Below are 19040 nucleotides of genomic sequence, written 5' to 3'. Positions count from 1 at the left end.
TCAGTTCACCTCCGGCTTCGAGCCCGACACGACGCACCTGGAACTTTAAGCGAGCGCATATCCTTTTTAAAAAATATCCTTTGATTATAACGAATCAAAAAACTCAATCGACGAGGATCGTATGTGCCAATTGTGTTTTCTCAGCTGAAAAATATCCCAAGTGAATTTCTTATCGACAATTGCCTTTGATAAGGAGAAAGGAAGAATTGGACGAAATTAATCCGAAAACAGGTAAATCATTTTTAATTGTATTAATTTTAAAAGTTGATTCGAATGTGCTGTGTAGGGGATGTCGAGGAAACGGGTAAGAGAGGCAACTGTCAGAGAGACAAAGAGAGTGGTTAGAGGGTGGAAACAACCGGAAGTCTTTCATTATTTCAGTCGGGGGGTATAGCAGGCAAATGTGATGTTTCCAGGTGCGGTTGCTGGGGAAAACGGGGAATGGCAGAAAAAGAAATGGAGACATCGGTGTCCATACATTTGAGACAATCCAGCTGTATAGGGTGAGAAAAAAGGAACAAGACAGGTAGAAGAATAATGTCTAACCCCCGGTGCAAGTCGCAGATATAATTATGACTCTTGACTAGCTGACTGATGCCGTTCCGTCTGAAAGCTGTTTCCGGTTGGAATCAGTTCCACCGAATTTTGGTCGTCGAAATATGAATTGATGTAGCATTCAAATGAATTGAAATTAACAGTTATATGTGGAATGACGTAATAACTTTCTTTTCTTTTTTCCGAAATGACATTGACATTTTTAAACGAAAATTGATATCGTATTCATTCCAGCCACGCCGCAGCTGTCCTAATTTCCCCCTTTTACAAAGTCACTGAATGAATTCATTAACGTAATTCAAATATCCCGCGTGATTTAGCAAACGTTATTTTCTTCATTTAAAAAAACAAACAAACAAGATTTACGGTGCGATTTTGTTTGTTGCAAAGGTGCAATAAATCCCGATGGAAGGGCGGAAACAATTTGCATTTTACAACGTTTCCTGCCAATAATGAAAAGCTGGGAGGCGGCTGTGGGAACTACAGTATAGAGCTTCTACACTGCTGCCGGCCACACACACAGCAGCAGCAGCAGCAGCAGCAGCGGGTAATAGTGCGTACGCGTGAGCTGCTGGAAGCCAACTGCAGATTTTTCGCACATTTACCACACAAAAGCCGAGGTTTAATGCGTTCGGGGGGCCAATCTTTACGACCGTTTTCCTCCTTCCTTTTAGATTTTCATCCATTTCTTTTTTTTTTTATGTCGTTTCATTTCGTTCGGCTGAACTCCTGTGAGAGATGAAAGAAAATAAAATAAAATAAAAAGATGCGCGTGGAATGGCAGAAGCGCAGCAGCGCAAAAATCTAACGGAACTCGAACCGCAGTGTTTCTTTTTCGTTTCGGAGGCGGACGGGGGGATGTACGTACGTAAGAAGAAAATGAAACAGAAATAAAAAGAAATGTACGAGGTGCCCTTATAGCTCCTGTAGAGAAGGAGAGAGAGAGACCGTGGTTATTTCCGCGGGCGCTCATCCGGAAAATTATCCCGCAGCAGACAGATCATTCCACTCGCTCTCGGGTTTACCGTTGGTTTATGTCTGTGTGTGTGTAAAAGTTTTTCGTGAATTTTTTCTCCCGAAAACCGAAATTGTAATCCACGAGGGACGGAGTGCGTTATTTTTGGTTTTTTGGTTTTTCATTCCGTCCAGATTATTGGCATTAGACTTTTAGACGACGAGAGGAGCAGAAGCGAATCACGAAAATGGTGGTCAGCACGGAATCCAGCGGTCCGCCCAAGAGCAGGAAAAAGAGGCCCGCCGGAAGCAAAAGTCGTCGATCATCCTCATCCAGCGCCTCCGCTGATAAGCAGCAGCCGGAGGCTTACCTCTACGACCAACCGCGGAATATCACCGAATCGCTTCAAGTTGTCAATGAAGAAGATCATCTCTATGACGTCGTCAAGCCCCGCGGAGAACCCGTTGGCGATAACACCTACCAGAATGTGGTCCTGTCGTCCGACAGCCGGGCAGTTTACCAAAACATGGATGACATGTGCGTAAATTAACTTTCTATTAGCGTTACACATTTCGTTCTGACCATATCTAGTTTTATTTTATTATTCGGTTTATTTAGTTTTATCTAGTTTTTATGACGAATTCGTTAAAAAAACTCGATGATTAAATTAAATGTTTTTGAGTCAGACTCATTTTCGCAATCTGGCAAAATGTAAAATCGCAGTCACAGATTGCAGACTACAATTTAGCGATCGACACGTGAATCGTTTTTCCATTTTCTTTTTCGAGACAGTTAATGGGTGTGTTGCCTGCTGATTGAGTAAAATTAAGAGCTTCGAAGTAAGTAATCGTTATTATAGACACAATTTAGAAGAAACTACTTTGTGCTCTTTACAACTGTTACTTTACTATTTCAGATAAGTTGGTATCAATGACATAAACCAGAGTTTGCATTTTGAAAATAGCTTCTCTTTTTACTTCAAAAGAACTGACAGACATAGCTTTCTCTCTTGTCAAAGGCAGGCTAACGTAGAAGAGTAAAACTTTGAGATGCCTAATATGTATGCAACATTTTCTTTAGATATCTCACAACTACGTTCACCAATTTATTTGATTTCGTTTGTTAAGTTGTTTCAAAACTAAATTTGCATTGCTACTTTCTATTCCAAACTAATTTTTCTAGAGTAATTATTGCAACAGCTGTTTGATGAGACATTAGTTTGAAAATCAGGGAAATAATCAAAACAAAAACTTGTTGGGTTTTTACCTGCTGCAATCTCAAATGCCACGCTATTGTGTTATCCTCTAGTTGAGTTCATTTTTACTTCTCCCAGAGTGAAAGTGAAACCACATTTCAAGGTCTGATGCTTTATTCCGTCGATTGTGGTTCTCGATGAGCCTTGATACCTATTCCAGCTATCATCAATTCATTTGGCCGGAACGATCCAATTAAATATCATATGACGATATACTTTTGTGGTGGTTTATTGTTTTCTTTTCGGTCAAGAAATTTGAAACTTCCAAATGTCATTGGCATGTGAAAAAAAAAAACAACAAACACAAACAAAGAAAAGAATTTGATTTGATTTTAAATGTTATCTCTTTTTACAGTTACGACAAGCCCGTTCGCAAGAGCAAGAGCAAGAAGGCTTCCCTGGTGGTCCAGTCGCATTATCAGAATTTGACGTTCGACGATCACGACGGGCGCAATCAGCATGAAGCCGACGAGGAAGATGAGGATCACACATACCTCAACATCCGCACGTATGACATTCCGCGTTCCGCCACCAATATCTACGATCAGCCGCGAATCAACGGCGGCAGCAGCGCCGCCAACGCCGCTGGAGGCAACAACCTCAATCACGTCAACAACAACAACAATCTGCCGCCTCTGGACAGTGATTACGACTACCCCAAAGGCTTGATTCCGCTCTCTGCACGTCTGCTGCTCAACGCCAGCCGCAAGCACCTTCACCATTACGACGCCGATTCGCTGGACGGCGATCAATCACCCGGTAGGACATAATTTTAAATTAAAAAAAAAACTAGTCTAGTTTAGTTTTTAAAAATGGAATCAGGAAAAAAGAAAGAAAAAAAAAACCTTAAAACAACAAATTGGATCAACATTTACGATTTTTAAACCAACGAGTTGATGTTTTGGCTGACGTAAGGCGGGAAAAAAAATAAATCCAGATGGAAACTGGAAGAAGTTTCTGCCCGGTTAGTGGTGCAGTAAGCGGTTGAGAGCGAAAAGAAGAAGAAGAAGAAGAAAAAAGAGGCGGGTCGTTGGCCAGTAATATACTTTTCGGTTCGTTGAACTGAACTGCTTCTTCTTCTTCTAAGAAGAAAATATTTCTTTATTGCTGTCGGCTGCGACAAGACACTCAGCGGTCAGATATATATACTCGTTCTTCTTTTCTTCCCTTTTTTTCCTCGGTTGTACATCAAAACAGCATCTGTTACACTCTGGCAAGCGCTTAGGAATAACACAAGTTCGTTGTAACATGATTATGAATAAGCTAATCACCTGGAGCCATATTCCTCTTGCATTTCTTCTGCAAACCGCACGCAACACTAGACACATCATTGAATCATATTTCTAAAATGCTAAAATCTTTCTTCTTTTGTTATTCCTCGTGCTCAAAAGACCATGATATCGACGACGGACTAACTGAACTGCGGTCGGGATCATCGCCCGACGAAGGCATCGGTACAGAACTGGATTCCCCTAAAGGTATTATGTATAACTAATATACATGCGAGTTTCATACATTTTATAGCCTATCGGCATCTTTTAGCTCTCCCAATCAGCCAGCAGAGTTCCTTGGGATTTTTCTTAGATATTAGTCATAATAACTGTTTTATATTATAAAATACGCAATGGCTGGGACTAGACATGTAATATAACTTTTTTTTTTTCGGGACTAACGGATATTTTCTTGTTTTTATTGATGGAACGCACAAACAGGATTGGGGGTTATCACCGAGGAGGAACAGGACGAAGAAGGAGAAGCAGCACTGGGGGTGGTCGACTGCCCCGAAGAGAACTGCTACTCGAATGTCATGATGATCCAGCCGAGGAAGAAGAAGAGCCGAAACAAGTCGAGCGGCAAGAGCAAGACACCTCGCGAACAGCCGCCGATACCCGTCACCGATGAAACGGTTGTCCTCCTAACGACAAACAGCGTTTTACCAGGTACGCATGATTTTTTTTTTTTTTAATTTTACGATGAGAATTTTCTTTTTTTTTTGGGGGGGGGGGGGGGAGCCGGGGAGGATACAAAATGAGGAAAGAAAAATATATACATGGTTGTGCTATTGAAAATCGAGCCTTGTATTATCTATACGGCTGGTTGCCGATGACGTGCTGTATAGAACGCCGGATGGGAATCATGGCACTTGGACGGCCTTGGGGCATATCCTCTTTTCTTTTCCTCTTTGGCTTGTTTCTTTTTTCTATTATTGACTTTTGTGCTTTCCCGGAATTGAACGTTTTCCATTTTCATTCCCATGAACCGAAAAGAAAAATAAATAGAAAATTGCTACTTTTTAGAAAAACGATTCCTGTCACGAAGAAATGTTTCTTGCCAGTCATGTTCGGCGCTCCAATCCATTAGCTTCCTGCTGCTTCTTCCTCCTCTTCCTTATTTTGTTTGAAATTGAAATTTTTTAACGATTTCTTCTCGTGTCGATTAGTAAAAGAAGGGGATCCAGCCGCCCAGGAGGAACGAATTCAAAAGGACAGATGCATCGAAGTTTATTGCGAGACACTGCGACAGAGAAACAGTCACAAAGCCTCAAAGGTAAAAAGAAAAACACAATTTCGGATTTAATTTCGTTCCGCTACCGCGTGGATCTAGTGTGTAAATAACGATAGGGCCCAGCCACCATCTGTCACCACACTCTGCGCTATCCTCCGTCATTCACCTCCTCCTCGGTTTCCTCCATCCGTCAACAAACTCTTGTCATTTGTTGGTTTTGGTTTTGTGCGTGTATAGACTGCAACACCAAATCACCATTAGATTTGACGTTAATAACCCCAGCCCCCCCCCCTCCCATAGACCAACCGGTGTACGCGCGCTTGTGTGTGGAGACTCCGCCGTGAGTCACGCTCGCCTTGTCGCGTTCGCCGCGTTCTTTTTATTTTTCTCTCCCATTCTTTTTCAATTGGATTCACACGTTTTCATTATTATTTAAAATGCGCCAGAGGTTCTCATTTATTTTTATTTTTCTTCTGTCTTTTTATTTATCCTGGGTACACTATACAACTCGTGGAAAAAGTGACGTCGGACCAATTTCTCGGAGCATTGGTTCGCATCGGCGGGGGGTGGCTTTTATTATTGAAAGAAAGAAAGAAAAGGGATTTGAATAATTTTTTTGTTACAACCAAACAATCGGAGGCCAATTCAATTCAATAGAAGAAAAATAATATCCCAGATGTCATTGAGAAGTAAAAGCTGAACTAACTAGGGTGAAACAGACCGGCGAAAATATTTTTTCTGTGAATGATTGACAAAGTCGAGTTTAAAAAAAAAAAAAAAAAATGGGGGCGTTCGTGATTCAAAATAGTTGGCGGCATGAAGAGAAATTGAAAATTCGTCTACCTTGCTAGTTTTTTTTTTCTCTGTCTCTTTCGATTTCAACGTCAACTTTAACCGGTTCGAAGATTATTAAGTCTCCCACCCTGACACTGTTTTCAAAGTGAAAACCAACCCAGTTGTTGTACGGTTGACCCGTCTGAAAAACGAACAAAGTAATAAGCGCTCAGTTCAATTATCTGCTCGAAAGATGCAACAACTCGGTTGACAATTGCTCCGCCATTTTCTTAAAAAAGCAAACAAATCCCATGGAATTTCGGCTCTACAGGTACATTTCGGTAAGATGGGAAGTCTATTTTTTTTATTCCCCGACTTATGTTAATGACACTGTGCGGTAACAGTAAATCAGTGGCAATAGCGGAGTTAATAACACGGTCTGGTTTGCCCGTTGTTTTTCCTCCATCCAAACGAATTTTTGAATGTTTCACGTTCGTGTATTTCACCATTTCATTTTTCTTTGCCACCTGTAGGCCAATGCACGCGAGTTGGTGAGCGTGCAGTCATCCAAGGACCACAACATGGATTACAATTCCACAATCCGCCGAATGAAGAAATTCCTGCCGTCTGTCAAAGTTTTGCGCCACCAGTTTGAATCGAAAAATGTCCTCATCCAAAGTGAAGTGAAATTGAAACCTGGGAAGAATGCTGCCAAGCTGAGCGAGGCTGTTAAGGATCCGTCAGCATCCGTCCGCAAGTGGAAATCGACCAGCAACTTTCATCAGCAAGATTCCGCGTCGTCGACGGAAGCGGAGCGCAGCCGGAGCAGCAGCCTCGGCAGCCTGGACGAAATCACCAGCACCACAAGTTCGGCCAGCAGCTCGGGACAGGGTAGTTCCGGCAGCTCGACCAGCGGTCACCATTCGTCCGCCACTATTCCGGAAAATGCAGCCCCCAAAAAGGATCATTCCTCATCGGTCATCAGCCTCATCCAGCCCATCATTTCAATTGACTCTGACGACAAAGAAAAGGATTACGACATGTACCGACCTCGTCATTCGACCGCCCTATGGAATCCGGTGAGTGGGGAAGAATATCCGTTACATTTTTTAAGACGGTAAACATGAAATTTTTGATTTTATTAGACATCCCTGCTGGACGATTTGTATAAAATCCAAGAACCTGCGTCGGATGAAATGAACGCAGACGATCAGCAGAGTGTCGTGGCTATCGAAGGCGCTCTGGATAAATTGCCATCCGGACGCCGTAAGGCGACATTCTGGAATGCTTGGAAGCGCAGATTCTTCCAAGCCAAGGATGGTTACCTTTATTGTCACCAAGTACGTTCAGGACTATTCGTTTGTTTCTAAAAATAGGATCGTTGAACTAATAATTCCATTTTTCCGCCGAGCGCAGAACAGTCAATCGGAAAAGCCCAATATCATTTTCCAGCTGGTTGGCGGCCAAGTTGAAATCGATAATAACATGATCAGCATCGATGACGGGGTACGTAGAGGACCGTTAACTTGTTTTTCTCGTGAAAGGATTGCTCAATAACTCGCTCCAAAAAAATGAAATTTGTGACAAATTTTTACAGAAAGGACATTACATGGTTGTCAGGGGAAGTACGAAAACGGAAGCGGAACGCTGGTACCAGGCGCTATTGACTCACGTCAACTACAAGGGAAACTCTCTGCTTCACGCTTACGTCCGACCGCAAGCCATCCCCAAGGAACCGAAACTATTCAAGGACATTGTCGTTCTCGATTTGGGCTCATCGTCCGTTAGAGCTGGCATTCTCTCCACTCAGGGTAATTCTTCTTTTCTTTTGTTGCTGTTGTTAGCTAAATCTAATTATAATGCGTTCACGCAATCAATCACGACTTGGTGAGAGTGCGGGTGGAATAGTGAAAAAAAGATTTTAATTTTTTGTTTCCTTTTTCCTTGTTCGTGAGTAGCCACTCTACCTCAGGTGTTCTTCCCGTCGGTGGCGGCCATCGACAAGACGAGCGGTCACTATGTGGCTTTCGGTGCTCAGGCCGTTCTGCCCGATGTGAGGGCCAATAGCACACTCGCCCATCCATTGCGTTCACCCAAAATCTCCAAGGTATGTTTTTGTTTTGTGTTAGAACAAAAACAATTTAGATCCCACCCACCAAATGATGCCATTAAATTCTAATTTATGTTAATAGTTTATGCTCGATATGGAAGGAGTGGCCGGTCTCATCCGCATGGCTTTCAAACAGCTGAACATTGAGCCATCCTCTTACGGAATTCAGGTTAATGACTAGCCGCATCCATTTGAAAGTCGTCAAATTTTTTAACGATTCCACTTAAACTGTGTTTTTACAGGTGAGCGTACCGAAACATCTGAACCACGCCACTCAAGCGGAATTGGTCCGCGTTTTATTCGACGATTTTGGTCTTCAGTCGGTCAATCTGACCCACCAATCCGTGTTGAGCATGTTGTCGTACAATTCCACGTCGGGAATTGTTGTCGACATCGGGGAGAGGATCGACATCGTGCCCATCATGGACGGCTACATGTTGGAGTCGAGCGCTTCGCAGGTGCCGTACGGAGGCCAGCAATTGGTCGATCACTTGCGCCATTTCCTCGTCCAGCAACGCTGCTCCCTTTTCACCGACGTTGAATCTTACCTGATCCGTCACGTGCTGGAGAAACTGGCTTACGTGGCCGGGCCGGACACTAATTCCTACAACGCCGAACTGAATAAAGCAAAGAGTGATCCATCCTCCATCAGGGATTCCGTCGATTTGAAACCTTTCAGCAACGGCCAACTTCCCTGGGAGTAAGTTTAGAAACGTTTTCTTGGTATGTAAACTATTTCTGGATAACATTGTCTTCCTTTTCTTGTTAATGATTAGTGAAATTTCACTGGAACTGGGTCGTTTCCAAGTAACCGAAGGTCTTTTCCATCCCGAGGCTTGGGGTTTGGACAATCCCGGAATTCAAAAACTCGTTCACAAGGCCATCCAAGTAAATAAAAATAAAAAAAATGAAACAAAATGTAGTTAAGAGACGATTTCCAACTATTTCTAAATTGTTCAACCGAAACAGGATTGCAGTGTGGACATTCGTAAAGAAATGGTGCGCAGTATCTTTCTAAGCGGTGGCGTCACCCTACTGCCCAACTTTCCCGAACGGCTCGAGGCTGAAATAGATCGAATCACTCCATCGCATCTCATTCCAAAAGTAATATTGGGCCCATTTCATTTTTATGTTGGACTGTACTTAAATTGTAAACCACTCATTGACACAGGTCCACGCTTCGCCGTATCGCTACCACGCTGCCTACCTGGGCGCTTGTGTTTTGAGTAACTCGTCGACCTACGAGCAATCGAAAATCAGCCGAGACGAATGGCGAACTAACGGCCCCGACAGTGTCCGTAAATGGAAACCTTAAAACATTTCTAAAATAGTTTCACCCTGTTGGTTTTTTGTTTTCAAAATCCCATTTCAATTTTTAAGTATATATTTAAGAAAAGCTAAGAATCGATTCGTGCTGGTCTTTACCCGTCCGCGCCCAATTTCCCTTTGTTTAAAGATGGATTATTATACAATCGAAATATGAACATCGTACTCGGTAGAGGTGGGCGGTTTCCTCCACAAAGAAAAATGAATTTTTTTTTTTTTTTAATGCCGATTACAGTCTGAATTTTCTACCTTCTTTTCCTGCAGAGTGTATCATACATACCGCTTCGTTTCTATTGAGAGGGAACAAATAAAATTGCTTTCGAAAAGGCTGCACAACCCTTTGATTTTATTCGTCAAAGAAAATGAACAGACTTCCTTGTGAGTGGCTGAAGAGGATAATGTGGTTTTGTTGAATGTGAAAGCAAACAAACGGGTGGAGACAGTCGCAAGTCGGCGGTATAAAATAAAAACCAAGAAAAAGACCCATTCTCCTTTCTCGGAGAAAATAGTGTGGAACAAAGGACCGAAGGATGATTGGAAAACAAAATACTACAGGAATTAAGAGAAATGTAGGGACGACAGTTACCAATCAAAATAAGACAAAAAAAAAAACATGATGCGAATGTGTTTTTTGTGGGTTTCGCGTGAAAAATGTTTTGAAACGACGCGGAATGCGAAAAAAAGACGATGATAAGTACTTGCGGACACATCCAGCGGAGCTGTCCCAGGTAACGGAGTTGTCACGTTTCTTTTTCTCTTTAACTCGTTATTATTCTTCTTAACGCGGTTTATCTAGGGCTGGAAGGTTTCCATGTTGGCCAAATGAGCGGCGGAGGGCAAGATCACGCTGCCGGGCGTGACGTAATCGCCGATCATTAAACTATTGCTCAACGGGTAATGGGATGTAGCCCCCAATACGAGCTGCTGCGTCTAAAATGGGTTTCAAAGCAATAAAAGTTATTGCCTTTTGTGTCCAGGACGAGGTCGTAAATTTAGCATGACGTACCGTTGTGTACGAGTTGCCTCCAATTTGCGACGTTGGGTAAGTGTTAGCTACCTGAGGTCTGCCTCCCCGCGCACCGACTTGATTTTCTGACGAGTGGGAAGATCCGAGTGAAAGGAGACAGAAAGAAAAAGGAGGAAGTTACTTGACACGTTCGCAACCACACGTCAAACCAAATAGTTACCAACTCTTTTTCTCTTTTTAACAACTTTTAACTGGCCTTAATTGGAGGAAAGGAAAGAAAAGAAAAAGGAGAGGCTGTAGGAGATGGGGATCCATAGCGGGAAAGACGTGGCAAAAGTTGCGTACCTAAAATCAAGTAGTGGGTGAGCTGCTTACCCAGACCCAGCAGCGACGAATTAGAGTTGTTGACGCCCGTCACGTCGCTCATCGCAGACACTTCTCCGAGGCCGTTGACCGTCATGCCGTTGACCATGGTGACAGCTGAGAACATGATAAAAAACCGTTTAGCAGATGCAAGTGGTGTTTCATCATTGAAGTGTCGACGTACGAGAAAACGGGTCACACTTACCTTGCCGCGCACCTTGAACGTCGAGCTGGGCCCAGTAGGTTTCACTAGGTGATGCACTGCTGTGACCCGGAGGTGGCTGCGCCGGTTGTCCAGCATAACGGAAGTATGGGTTTTTAAGGTCGAGGGTGTTGCTGCTGGTCAGACCAGATCCCTCCACTCTCAAATCAATCGTAACATCGTAACTTTGCCTAAAGGAAAGGGTTAATTGAGTTTCAAGTTTGCAAATAACAGTGAGGGTTTCGAGACAAACCTTTTGTTGGCCAAAAGTAGGACGGTTCCGGTGAGCAGCTGACCCTGCTTGACGAAAATTGGAGTTTCAAGCAAACAGCGCACTTGGTACCAGTGAGTCAACGGTTCAGTGGGTGCAGTGGATAACCAGACAGAAGTCGATGAGCCAAAGAACGCAACGTCAAACCAGAAGGCTAACCCGTGAACTAAGCCAGACTGTAGGGCATGAAATTCGAGCGGGATATCTAAGAACGAAGAAGAAAAAAATACTTTCAGCAACTTGACACCTACCACAACAAACCAATGAAAGTAATACATACCCATTCGGTGAAGATCGGATTCTGACGCAGTGTGAAAGTCTACAACGTGCCTGACGGACTTGGCGGTGCAAATTCGAATATCAAATGTATCAACAATGGGTTGGCGAAAGTATTCCTTCATAGCGGCCGCTCTCAAGCAACTCAAGTCGACTCCGTGGAAGCTTTGCTGGTACCTGGAAATGAAAATGATCCGATTATATATACATCATTTTGCAACGCATGAAAAATATTGATTTTACCAAAAGTTGGCTTTATTAAATTGTTCCATGTACAGGGTTTCATCATTAAAGGGAGCTATGTGCAGATCACCTCTTGAGGGGAACATTTTACCTAGATACAAAATTGGTAACTGGAATTCGAGTGAAAGCAATCATGACTAATCTTACCACCCGGCTTGAGCCACTTCTTAGCGTGAAGAAAAGTTTCCAACATTCTTTCATTGAAAAGCATGTAGCCCATGGGTTCAGAAATGATAATATCAACTTTTTCTGGTAATTCAATCTCTTCTATCTTGCCAGCCACCACTTGGATCTGTTCAAGGGAATTGAACTTTGCCAAGGACTACATAAACAAAATGCAATAGTTATTAGACAGTTAATAATTAGAGAGCATGAATTGTGAAATACCTCAGCATGTTGAGCCATGGTAGATGCTTCAACAGCATACACTTTAGAAGCTCCCGATTGGACAGCAAAAAATGACAGAATGCCAGATCCTGCACCAACATCTAGAACTACTTTATCCTAAAGAGAAATTGTCTTAATGAGGTTTCAAACAGTTTTTAACAAAGAGACTTACTCTAAAATCATCCAAATTGGATAGAATGGCTCTTTGGTATGTGCTTGTTCGTATGTAGTCCTGCATCATGTTCTGCTGCTGAGATAAATATCCATAAAATTGAAAGTACTGTGAGGCTGAAGAGTCTTCTGTTCTTTCTGTGAATACTGACAAATCTTTGCCCAGTTGTAACTTGCCCAATGACTTGTGAAAATTGGATGCATCTGTGTAAAGAAAACTTTTAAAATATGAACAGAAATGCAGGGTACAAAGGAAAGCAACTGACCTGTGTCATTTTTGAATGTGAATAATATAGTTTCATAGTCAAATTCAAACAGGTAGCCTTTCTTGCCTACTTTTGAGTATTCTGAAGTTCTTGTGACTGGAAACTCAAATAGGTCTCGTCCAGTTTCTGTGTCACAATAGATGTATTAAGATAAATGGGAATTTAAGCTCTACTAATTAACATGTCCCACAACAGAACACATGTCCGTCGTCTGGATTCGAACTGTCATCATTGACAATGACGTTAACACTACCTGATTGAACGGTGATGCTGATTCCATTCGGATCGTAGCAAGATTTCAAAATAACAGGTTCTTCATATTTGGGCTTAGATTGACCAGAGTCTGACAGGGACGAGACAATCACACCGCTGAACGCGTCAGCCGCCATTGTTACACTATTGAATAGGTACTAAAATGAGCTGCAATGCCTGCAAAAAAAAGCGAGTGCCGAGTTCTTTGCGCGTCCCTCGAGTACAGACGACAGTAATGAAACCGTTACTCAAGTTGCACTAGAGCTGGAAAAATCAGAGAGATTTTCGCACGCGGTCGACTCGTTCTTTCTCCGTTGCCAGTTGCCTTTGCCACTTACTTGTTTAATCACAAATAAGACAAGATTAAAATTTTGCATCAATTAAAATCGATTTTTTAAATACAAAATCCATTTCAAGATGATCTTAGCGCAACTTAACTTACTTATTCAACAAGATTGCAACATGCATTTTGCACACTTCAGTGCATTAGCGCCACTGTAAACAATAACTAGGAACACTAGAAACCCACAAGACACCGCCAAAATAGTGATTCGTTTCTTATTTTCCTTTTCCTTTGCGAATAATTTGCTGTCTATCATATCGAACTGAATGCACATTAAAGGCGAGATGAAACTGACTGAGCCAGTTGTTCGAAGTTTCAGGGTCGCAAAAGTTTTTAAGGAGAACACAGATCGGATCAACAACATTGACTTTTCTCCTACGGGAGATACGCTTATTTCGAGTAGTGAAGATGATCAAATTGTAATATACGACTGCGAAAAGGGAACGTAAGTGATTAGACTTTTATCATTACCAATGAACAGTTTTCAGTTTTACTATAATTTCATGCAGACAAAAACGAACAGTAAACAGCAAAAAGTATGGTGTTGACCTTGTACACTTCACTCATGCAAAAAATACGGCTATCCATGCATCAACAAAAGTTGATGGTAGGTCTTGTTCAATCAAATTAATCACAATGAACATTTAAACACATTTTATTTTTCAACAGACACTATCAGATATTTATCGTTACATGACAATAAGTACATTAGGTATTTCCCTGGACACACTAAAAAGTAAGTTCTGTGATACTAAAAAATGATTTAGGAATCTAAATGATCTTTATATGTTGATCAGGGTAGTAGCATTGTCAATGTCTCCTGTGGATGACATGTTTCTGTCTGGCTCATTGGACAAAACTTTGAGATTATGGGATCTTCGGTCCCCAAACTGTCAGGGGCTAATGCATTTAACAAGTAGACCTGTTGCAGCATTTGATCCAGAAGGACTCATTTTTGCTGCTGGAGTTAATTCAGAGAGTGTGAAACTCTATGACCTTAGATCATTTGACAAGGTATTTATAGTCTAGTTAAAGTTTTCTATTTTTGTCTATATTCATGGTTTGTTTCATTTTAAGGGTCCCTTTGCTTCGTTCCGGCTTAATACAGAGAAAACTTGCGAATGGACTGGATTAAAATTCAGTCCAGATGGCAAAACAATCCTTCTTTCGACCAACAGTAGCATCATTCGACTAGTAGATGCTTTCCACGGCAACCCAACCCACACATTGACGGTATGAATCCTTTCAGTATTTAAGAAAAAACATGTGTTCATTTTATTTTTGTACTTTATCAGGGTCATCTTAACGATAAGAAAATTCCACTCGAAGCGTCATTCAGTCCCGATTCCCAGTTTGTATTCAGCGGTTCAACGGACGGCCGAGTTCACGTTTGGCATGCTGAATCGGGTCATAAGGTAGCAAAACAAAATGAAAGATGTTAAAATTCAATAAATGTTGAACTTCTATTTCCTGATCAGATATGCGTTTTTAATGCTGATCACAACGGCCCAGTGCAGTGTATTCAGTTCAATCCCAAGTATATGATGCTTGCCTCTGGATGCAACAACATGGTAAGAGCAGATTTTTGAAAACATTTCATTTTGAATAATACATATTTATCTTTTCCTGCTTGCTTTTTCTAGGCCTTTTGGCTTCCTTCGGAGGACAATTCATAAAACGACAGTAGCATAATTTATTAAAGTGTTACATGTAAAGTCGTATCCTTAATTGTTTATCATTGTCCAGCTCATCCTTGGGCTCTTCATAGCCATCATTCTGAAATTTAGTTGTGTTTGGCTCGTATCTGTGGCAGTTCAATTTTTGCTCCTGTCGAACTTGCCAATCGCGATACTGGGCCGTGTTCTTATGAAAATTTGATGATAAAGCATAAATAAATGTTTTTTTGAACCCGGTCGATTTTTATCTGCAGGTAGCACAAATGTCAAAGGTTGACGCGGATCATTAAAGACCATATGCGTTTGTGTCACATATTTCTTGATATCCGATATTAAATAAGGAGTGCTGTAAGTCAAAGTTGTTTTTGTATGTATTTATAGATGGGGTCACCAACGTTCCCGCCTGCTGGGGTTTGAATTTGAGAAAGCAAGCGAATACTAGGCTGCCTTATACACACATACATTTCTCTGAAAGTTTACCTTTCATTCGTTACGTCCTAATTTTCTTAAAAAAGAACGAACTTGCTAACCCTGCCACGCCACCAGATGGTATGGAAATTTATCCCTGTCATCAAGACAAAGTTTCTCATCTTTAAAAAAACCTTTCAAACAATATTTTTATTGTTATGAAAGAAACTTTTTAGATTGTTTGAAATGCGCCTTTATAAAGTCGCGCCTAAATGGAGAAATTTACTTATTTAACAACGAAGAACGAACCTTGCCACTACTCGTAAGTAATTGAAAATTCTCCGGTTATTTAATAAAAGTTTATTTGAAAAATAATTGTTTCTGCCACTATAGTCATAAGACTTAATTAAAGAGAACGAATGGAATTCTCTAAGTGACACATATCACTGGATCAGTACTCAGTAGCTATTACTTTCCAACTGGTGTCATTTTTCAGGTTTCATAAAATTATACAGAAAACTCGTTTGCGAAAAAGTAGATAAATATATAGCTTATGCTTTTAAAAAAAGTAATTGGAAAGTGGGTTTGTAAAAGAGTAACTATTATCCTACATCGTGAATCCGTGATCCCGATTCCGATTAGTTGATTACTGTAAAGCAGACGTCTCACTCAGTCAGTCTCACCATTACGCTCACGTGGGATAGTTTGATTTTCTGTTAGTTCTCATTTCCGATTATTTTTTTTCTATTAGCCACTTTGGTATTCGTTTTTGTTGATATTTTAACGAATGGCAGGAAAAGTCCTCAGAAAAATTTCTTCTAGTATTTTGAATCGTGCTTCAAATTGGCCTATGTTAAACGAACTGTCATCATTTTCTAGTGTCAGAATGAACCAACATCTAGCTATGGATCCTACTCAAGCTCTCCTACTTCAGGAGCAATGCATTTCCGTCGACACTAATGATAAAGCAGTTGGGAATTTATCAAAGGAAGCAGCTCATTTACTTGGTCCAGATGGTCAACTCCCACCTCTTCATCGGGCCTTCAGTGTTTTTCTCTTTAATACCAAAAATGAGCTACTAATGCAACAGAGATCCAATCACAAAATTACTTTCCCTGGTAATTGTATGACTACAGCAAAGTAACTATAGTCTAGTAAATGTGTTATTTGTAATAGGTTATTATACAAATTCCTGTTGCAGTCATCCGTTACATAATACAACACCTGATGAAGCTGAAGAAGCTCACCATGTAGGGATCAGAAGAGCTGCTAGAAGAAGACTTGAAATTGAACTGGGCATCAGTCCAGACAGTATTGAGCTGTCTGATTTTAAAATTCTCACCAGAATCATTTATGGTGCACCTTCTGATGCCAAATGGGGTGAACATGAAGTGGATTATATCCTGTTTTTGAGGAAAGACGTTCCCGTAAAACCCAACCCGAACGAAGTGAGCCGCGTTGTTTTCGTCTCCCTATCCGGCTTTCAAGAATTTCAAGGCTACCTCGAAAAGAATAACATCCCCTTTACACCGTGGTTCAAACTTATTCTCAACAGCCATCTTAAAGTATGGTGGAACCAATTAGATAATCTCGAAAGAATAGAGTATGACCCTGTTATACATAGCCTCTAAATGCACTGACGTAAATCACGTCATTTGTAGAAACTATACGGTTTCAATCCAAACAAGAAACAAAATTATTTATTCAGATGAAAGTGTAGCTTTTCTCATTTATTCAATTATTCATGTACAATTTGACAGCTTAATCTAATGTGGGTTGCGACGGTACCAAAACCTGGCGCGGTAATCGTCTGAGCAGGTGAGAAAAGCCGCCGTACTAGGCGCATGGATAATGTAACGGACCGCACCATTGTGACCTAAAAAATGTTAACAAGATATTAAATGAACTATTTTATCCGTTGAATGTTTTCCTCTTTACCAAGCGACAGCAACTGTTTGCGTTGAGCTGTCCGAGCATCCCAACAACACAAAGATGTTGTTGCTTCGTCGGGGAACATGACAAAATCTTCCGAATGGTTAAATAGAGCTTGAGCACGGTGCTCTTGTTTGCCTTCATAAACCATAATTACGTTTGATTATTGAATATAAGCCTCATACTTGTAATAATCATCTTACCCATTGTGCCAGCTCCAGTGTAGGCTATAATGCAGCGTAGTGAAGAGAGCTCCCAAAGTTTAACAGATGAATCCGTGCCAGATGAAAGAACATACTGATTAATTAGAGAAAAAAAAAAACATTCACGTACAGTTAAAACCAGTTATAAATATGGGTAAGAAACGACAGTGTAAATACTTTGCCACTGCGAGAAAATGTAACAGATCCAACTTCCGCACCATCGTGGGCTTGGCTAATGGTACCGACACACTTGTTAGAAACTCCGTCCCAGAGTTTAATGGAACCATCTCGAGAACCGGATACATAAAGTTTGCCATCAAAAGAATACCTATGATAAACACATTATAATTTGTTTAACAAATGCTTTCTTCCAATTAATAAGTACTTGAGTGAGGTAATAGCGTTGGTGTGATACTGAGACGGAAATGAACAGACATAGCATTGAGCGGTGTTGGTGTCATACAGACGTACAACGGGCTGATTTGTACCAACAACCAAATAGTCTCCGGTAGGATGGAAAGCCATGCAACGAATTTGATCTGAATCCTATTAAACAAATAAAATAAAAATTCAATAAGAACTGTAAGGGCCACGAGAAAAGCTTTTTGTTACTGATAGTGTTTTGAAAGCTTTCTTTGCCGCTGCTTTACTGAAGTCAAATAATTTAACAGTGCAATCGCGAGATCCAGATGCGAGAATGGCGTCACGAGGATGGAATTCCAGACAGGTCACTTCTTCTACGTGGTCATATAAAGTTCTGATAACAGGATGGCCTTGCTGATCAGTTGCCATTTCTCCATCTGGGGATGATTTAGCCAACATTCGATCAACATCAAGGATCTACAATTGAACTTGTTATTATAGGTAATGAAATTGTAGAAAGGTGCTGCTCGTGTCACCTTGATGGATGCATCAACACTTCCAGTGGCAACTAACTGACCGTCAGGGCTGAAGGCCCCAGATCTACATTGTGCTTTGTGGGATGTTACATATGCAGTTTCATAAAGTGCTGGTTCTGGAGCTGAGGTTTGAACATCAGTTTCATATTCCAAATCCAGTCCTGGACCCAAAAGCATCTCCACTTTATTTAATGGTTTCTTCAATGCTGTGAAAGATTAAACATGGTTATAAAATTGTATTTCCTATCATTGAATATCGAGTTACTGTGTTCATGCTGAAGTCCTAGCGAGACAATATGATTGAGTCGATCAGATGGGGGGCATGTTGGATGTGCCTGAACTGCTGATGATAGACTGACAGCCAGCGATTGGAAACCATCATAAAATAATTGGCTACATAAAGAGAAAAACACGTCAAGACAATATAACCACGCGTACGATGACTCGAGTACAAATTTAACTATGTTACACTACCTGATAATGAGTCGATAAATTTGTTCTTTAAACTTTATCGCATTTTTAGATTCCATCGCTTCCAAAATTTCGGAGTCTTTCATTTTGTGTGAATTTTAAAAATATTCAAAATTGAACGAGAAAAATACAGGAACAAGATTTTGTCTTTCTCGAACCAGTGTAAACACAGAAAATGCCGACAGGCGACAAGTATGATACGATTTCAAGAAAACAAACGAGATGGCGCA

The 19040-nt window shown here is 41.1% G+C and overlaps 5 protein-coding genes across 12 annotated transcripts; 3 read left to right on the top strand and 2 right to left on the bottom strand.

Moving 5' to 3' along the window:
- The first annotated feature begins 13 nt into the window (after positions 1–13).
- LOC124312829 lies at positions 14–10014 on the top strand. Its single transcript, XM_046777319.1, has 16 exons — positions 14–231; positions 1705–2047; positions 3121–3524; positions 4157–4243; positions 4478–4705; positions 5206–5312; positions 6578–7123; positions 7190–7384; positions 7461–7550; positions 7642–7855; positions 8003–8151; positions 8237–8323; positions 8397–8854; positions 8931–9042; positions 9124–9258; positions 9326–10014. Exons 2-16 carry the CDS (start codon positions 1758–1760, stop codon positions 9467–9469), a joined length of 3246 nt encoding a protein of 1081 aa, XP_046633275.1. The 5' UTR covers positions 14–231; positions 1705–1757; the 3' UTR covers positions 9470–10014.
- On the bottom strand, positions 9794–13133 carry LOC124312962 (histone-arginine methyltransferase CARMER-like). 6 transcript variants are annotated; one of them, XM_046777574.1, is made up of 12 exons: positions 12880–13133; positions 12627–12752; positions 12362–12564; positions 12190–12306; positions 11950–12124; positions 11803–11893; positions 11564–11736; positions 11266–11488; positions 10995–11203; positions 10793–10927; positions 10487–10572; positions 9794–10410 (listed from the first exon to the last, which is right to left on the bottom strand). In XM_046777574.1, exons 1-12 carry the CDS (start codon positions 13013–13015, stop codon positions 10273–10275), a joined length of 1812 nt encoding a protein of 603 aa, XP_046633530.1. In that variant the 5' UTR covers positions 13016–13133; the 3' UTR covers positions 9794–10272. The 6 variants fall into 6 exon arrangements, with proteins under 6 accessions (XP_046633530.1, XP_046633533.1, XP_046633532.1 ...); XM_046777577.1 differs by having other exon boundaries at positions 11028–11203; XM_046777576.1 differs by having other exon boundaries at positions 10823–10927; positions 12880–13132.
- Positions 13134–13349: 216 nt separating this feature from the next.
- On the top strand, positions 13350–15129 carry LOC124313222 (WD repeat-containing protein 82-like). Its single transcript, XM_046778030.1, has 8 exons — positions 13350–13666; positions 13731–13828; positions 13891–13957; positions 14019–14235; positions 14299–14454; positions 14517–14636; positions 14700–14792; positions 14865–15129. Exons 1-8 carry the CDS (start codon positions 13488–13490, stop codon positions 14895–14897), a joined length of 963 nt encoding a protein of 320 aa, XP_046633986.1. The 5' UTR covers positions 13350–13487; the 3' UTR covers positions 14898–15129.
- Positions 15130–15518: 389 nt separating this feature from the next.
- On the top strand, positions 15519–17019 carry LOC124313298 (isopentenyl-diphosphate Delta-isomerase 1-like). 3 transcript variants are annotated; one of them, XM_046778154.1, is made up of 3 exons: positions 15519–15627; positions 16185–16423; positions 16482–17019. In XM_046778154.1, the coding sequence occupies exons 1-3, from the start codon at positions 15578–15580 to the stop codon at positions 16934–16936; spliced, it is 744 nt and encodes a 247-aa protein (XP_046634110.1). In that variant the 5' UTR covers positions 15519–15577; the 3' UTR covers positions 16937–17019. The 3 variants fall into 3 exon arrangements, with proteins under 3 accessions (XP_046634110.1, XP_046634111.1, XP_046634109.1); XM_046778155.1 differs by lacking the exon at positions 15519–15627 and adding an exon at positions 15926–16020; XM_046778153.1 differs by lacking the exon at positions 15519–15627 and having other exon boundaries at positions 15937–16423.
- Positions 17005–19005, bottom strand: LOC124313108 (cleavage stimulation factor subunit 1-like). The gene is made up of 9 exons (XM_046777842.1): positions 18814–19005; positions 18605–18732; positions 18340–18545; positions 18053–18280; positions 17826–17986; positions 17618–17768; positions 17441–17534; positions 17244–17375; positions 17005–17181 (listed from the first exon to the last, which is right to left on the bottom strand). The coding sequence occupies exons 1-9, from the start codon at positions 18894–18896 to the stop codon at positions 17072–17074; spliced, it is 1293 nt and encodes a 430-aa protein (XP_046633798.1). The 5' UTR covers positions 18897–19005; the 3' UTR covers positions 17005–17071.
- Between the last annotated feature and the right edge of the window lie 35 nt (positions 19006–19040).

Source organism: Daphnia pulicaria, chromosome 9 (genome assembly GCF_021234035.1).
Source record: "Daphnia pulicaria isolate SC F1-1A chromosome 9, SC_F0-13Bv2, whole genome shotgun sequence".
Lineage (NCBI taxonomy): Eukaryota > Metazoa > Arthropoda > Branchiopoda > Diplostraca > Daphniidae > Daphnia > Daphnia pulicaria.
The sequence above is the reverse complement of the archived record's forward strand: the minus strand, read 5'-3'. Positions and strand labels throughout refer to the sequence as shown.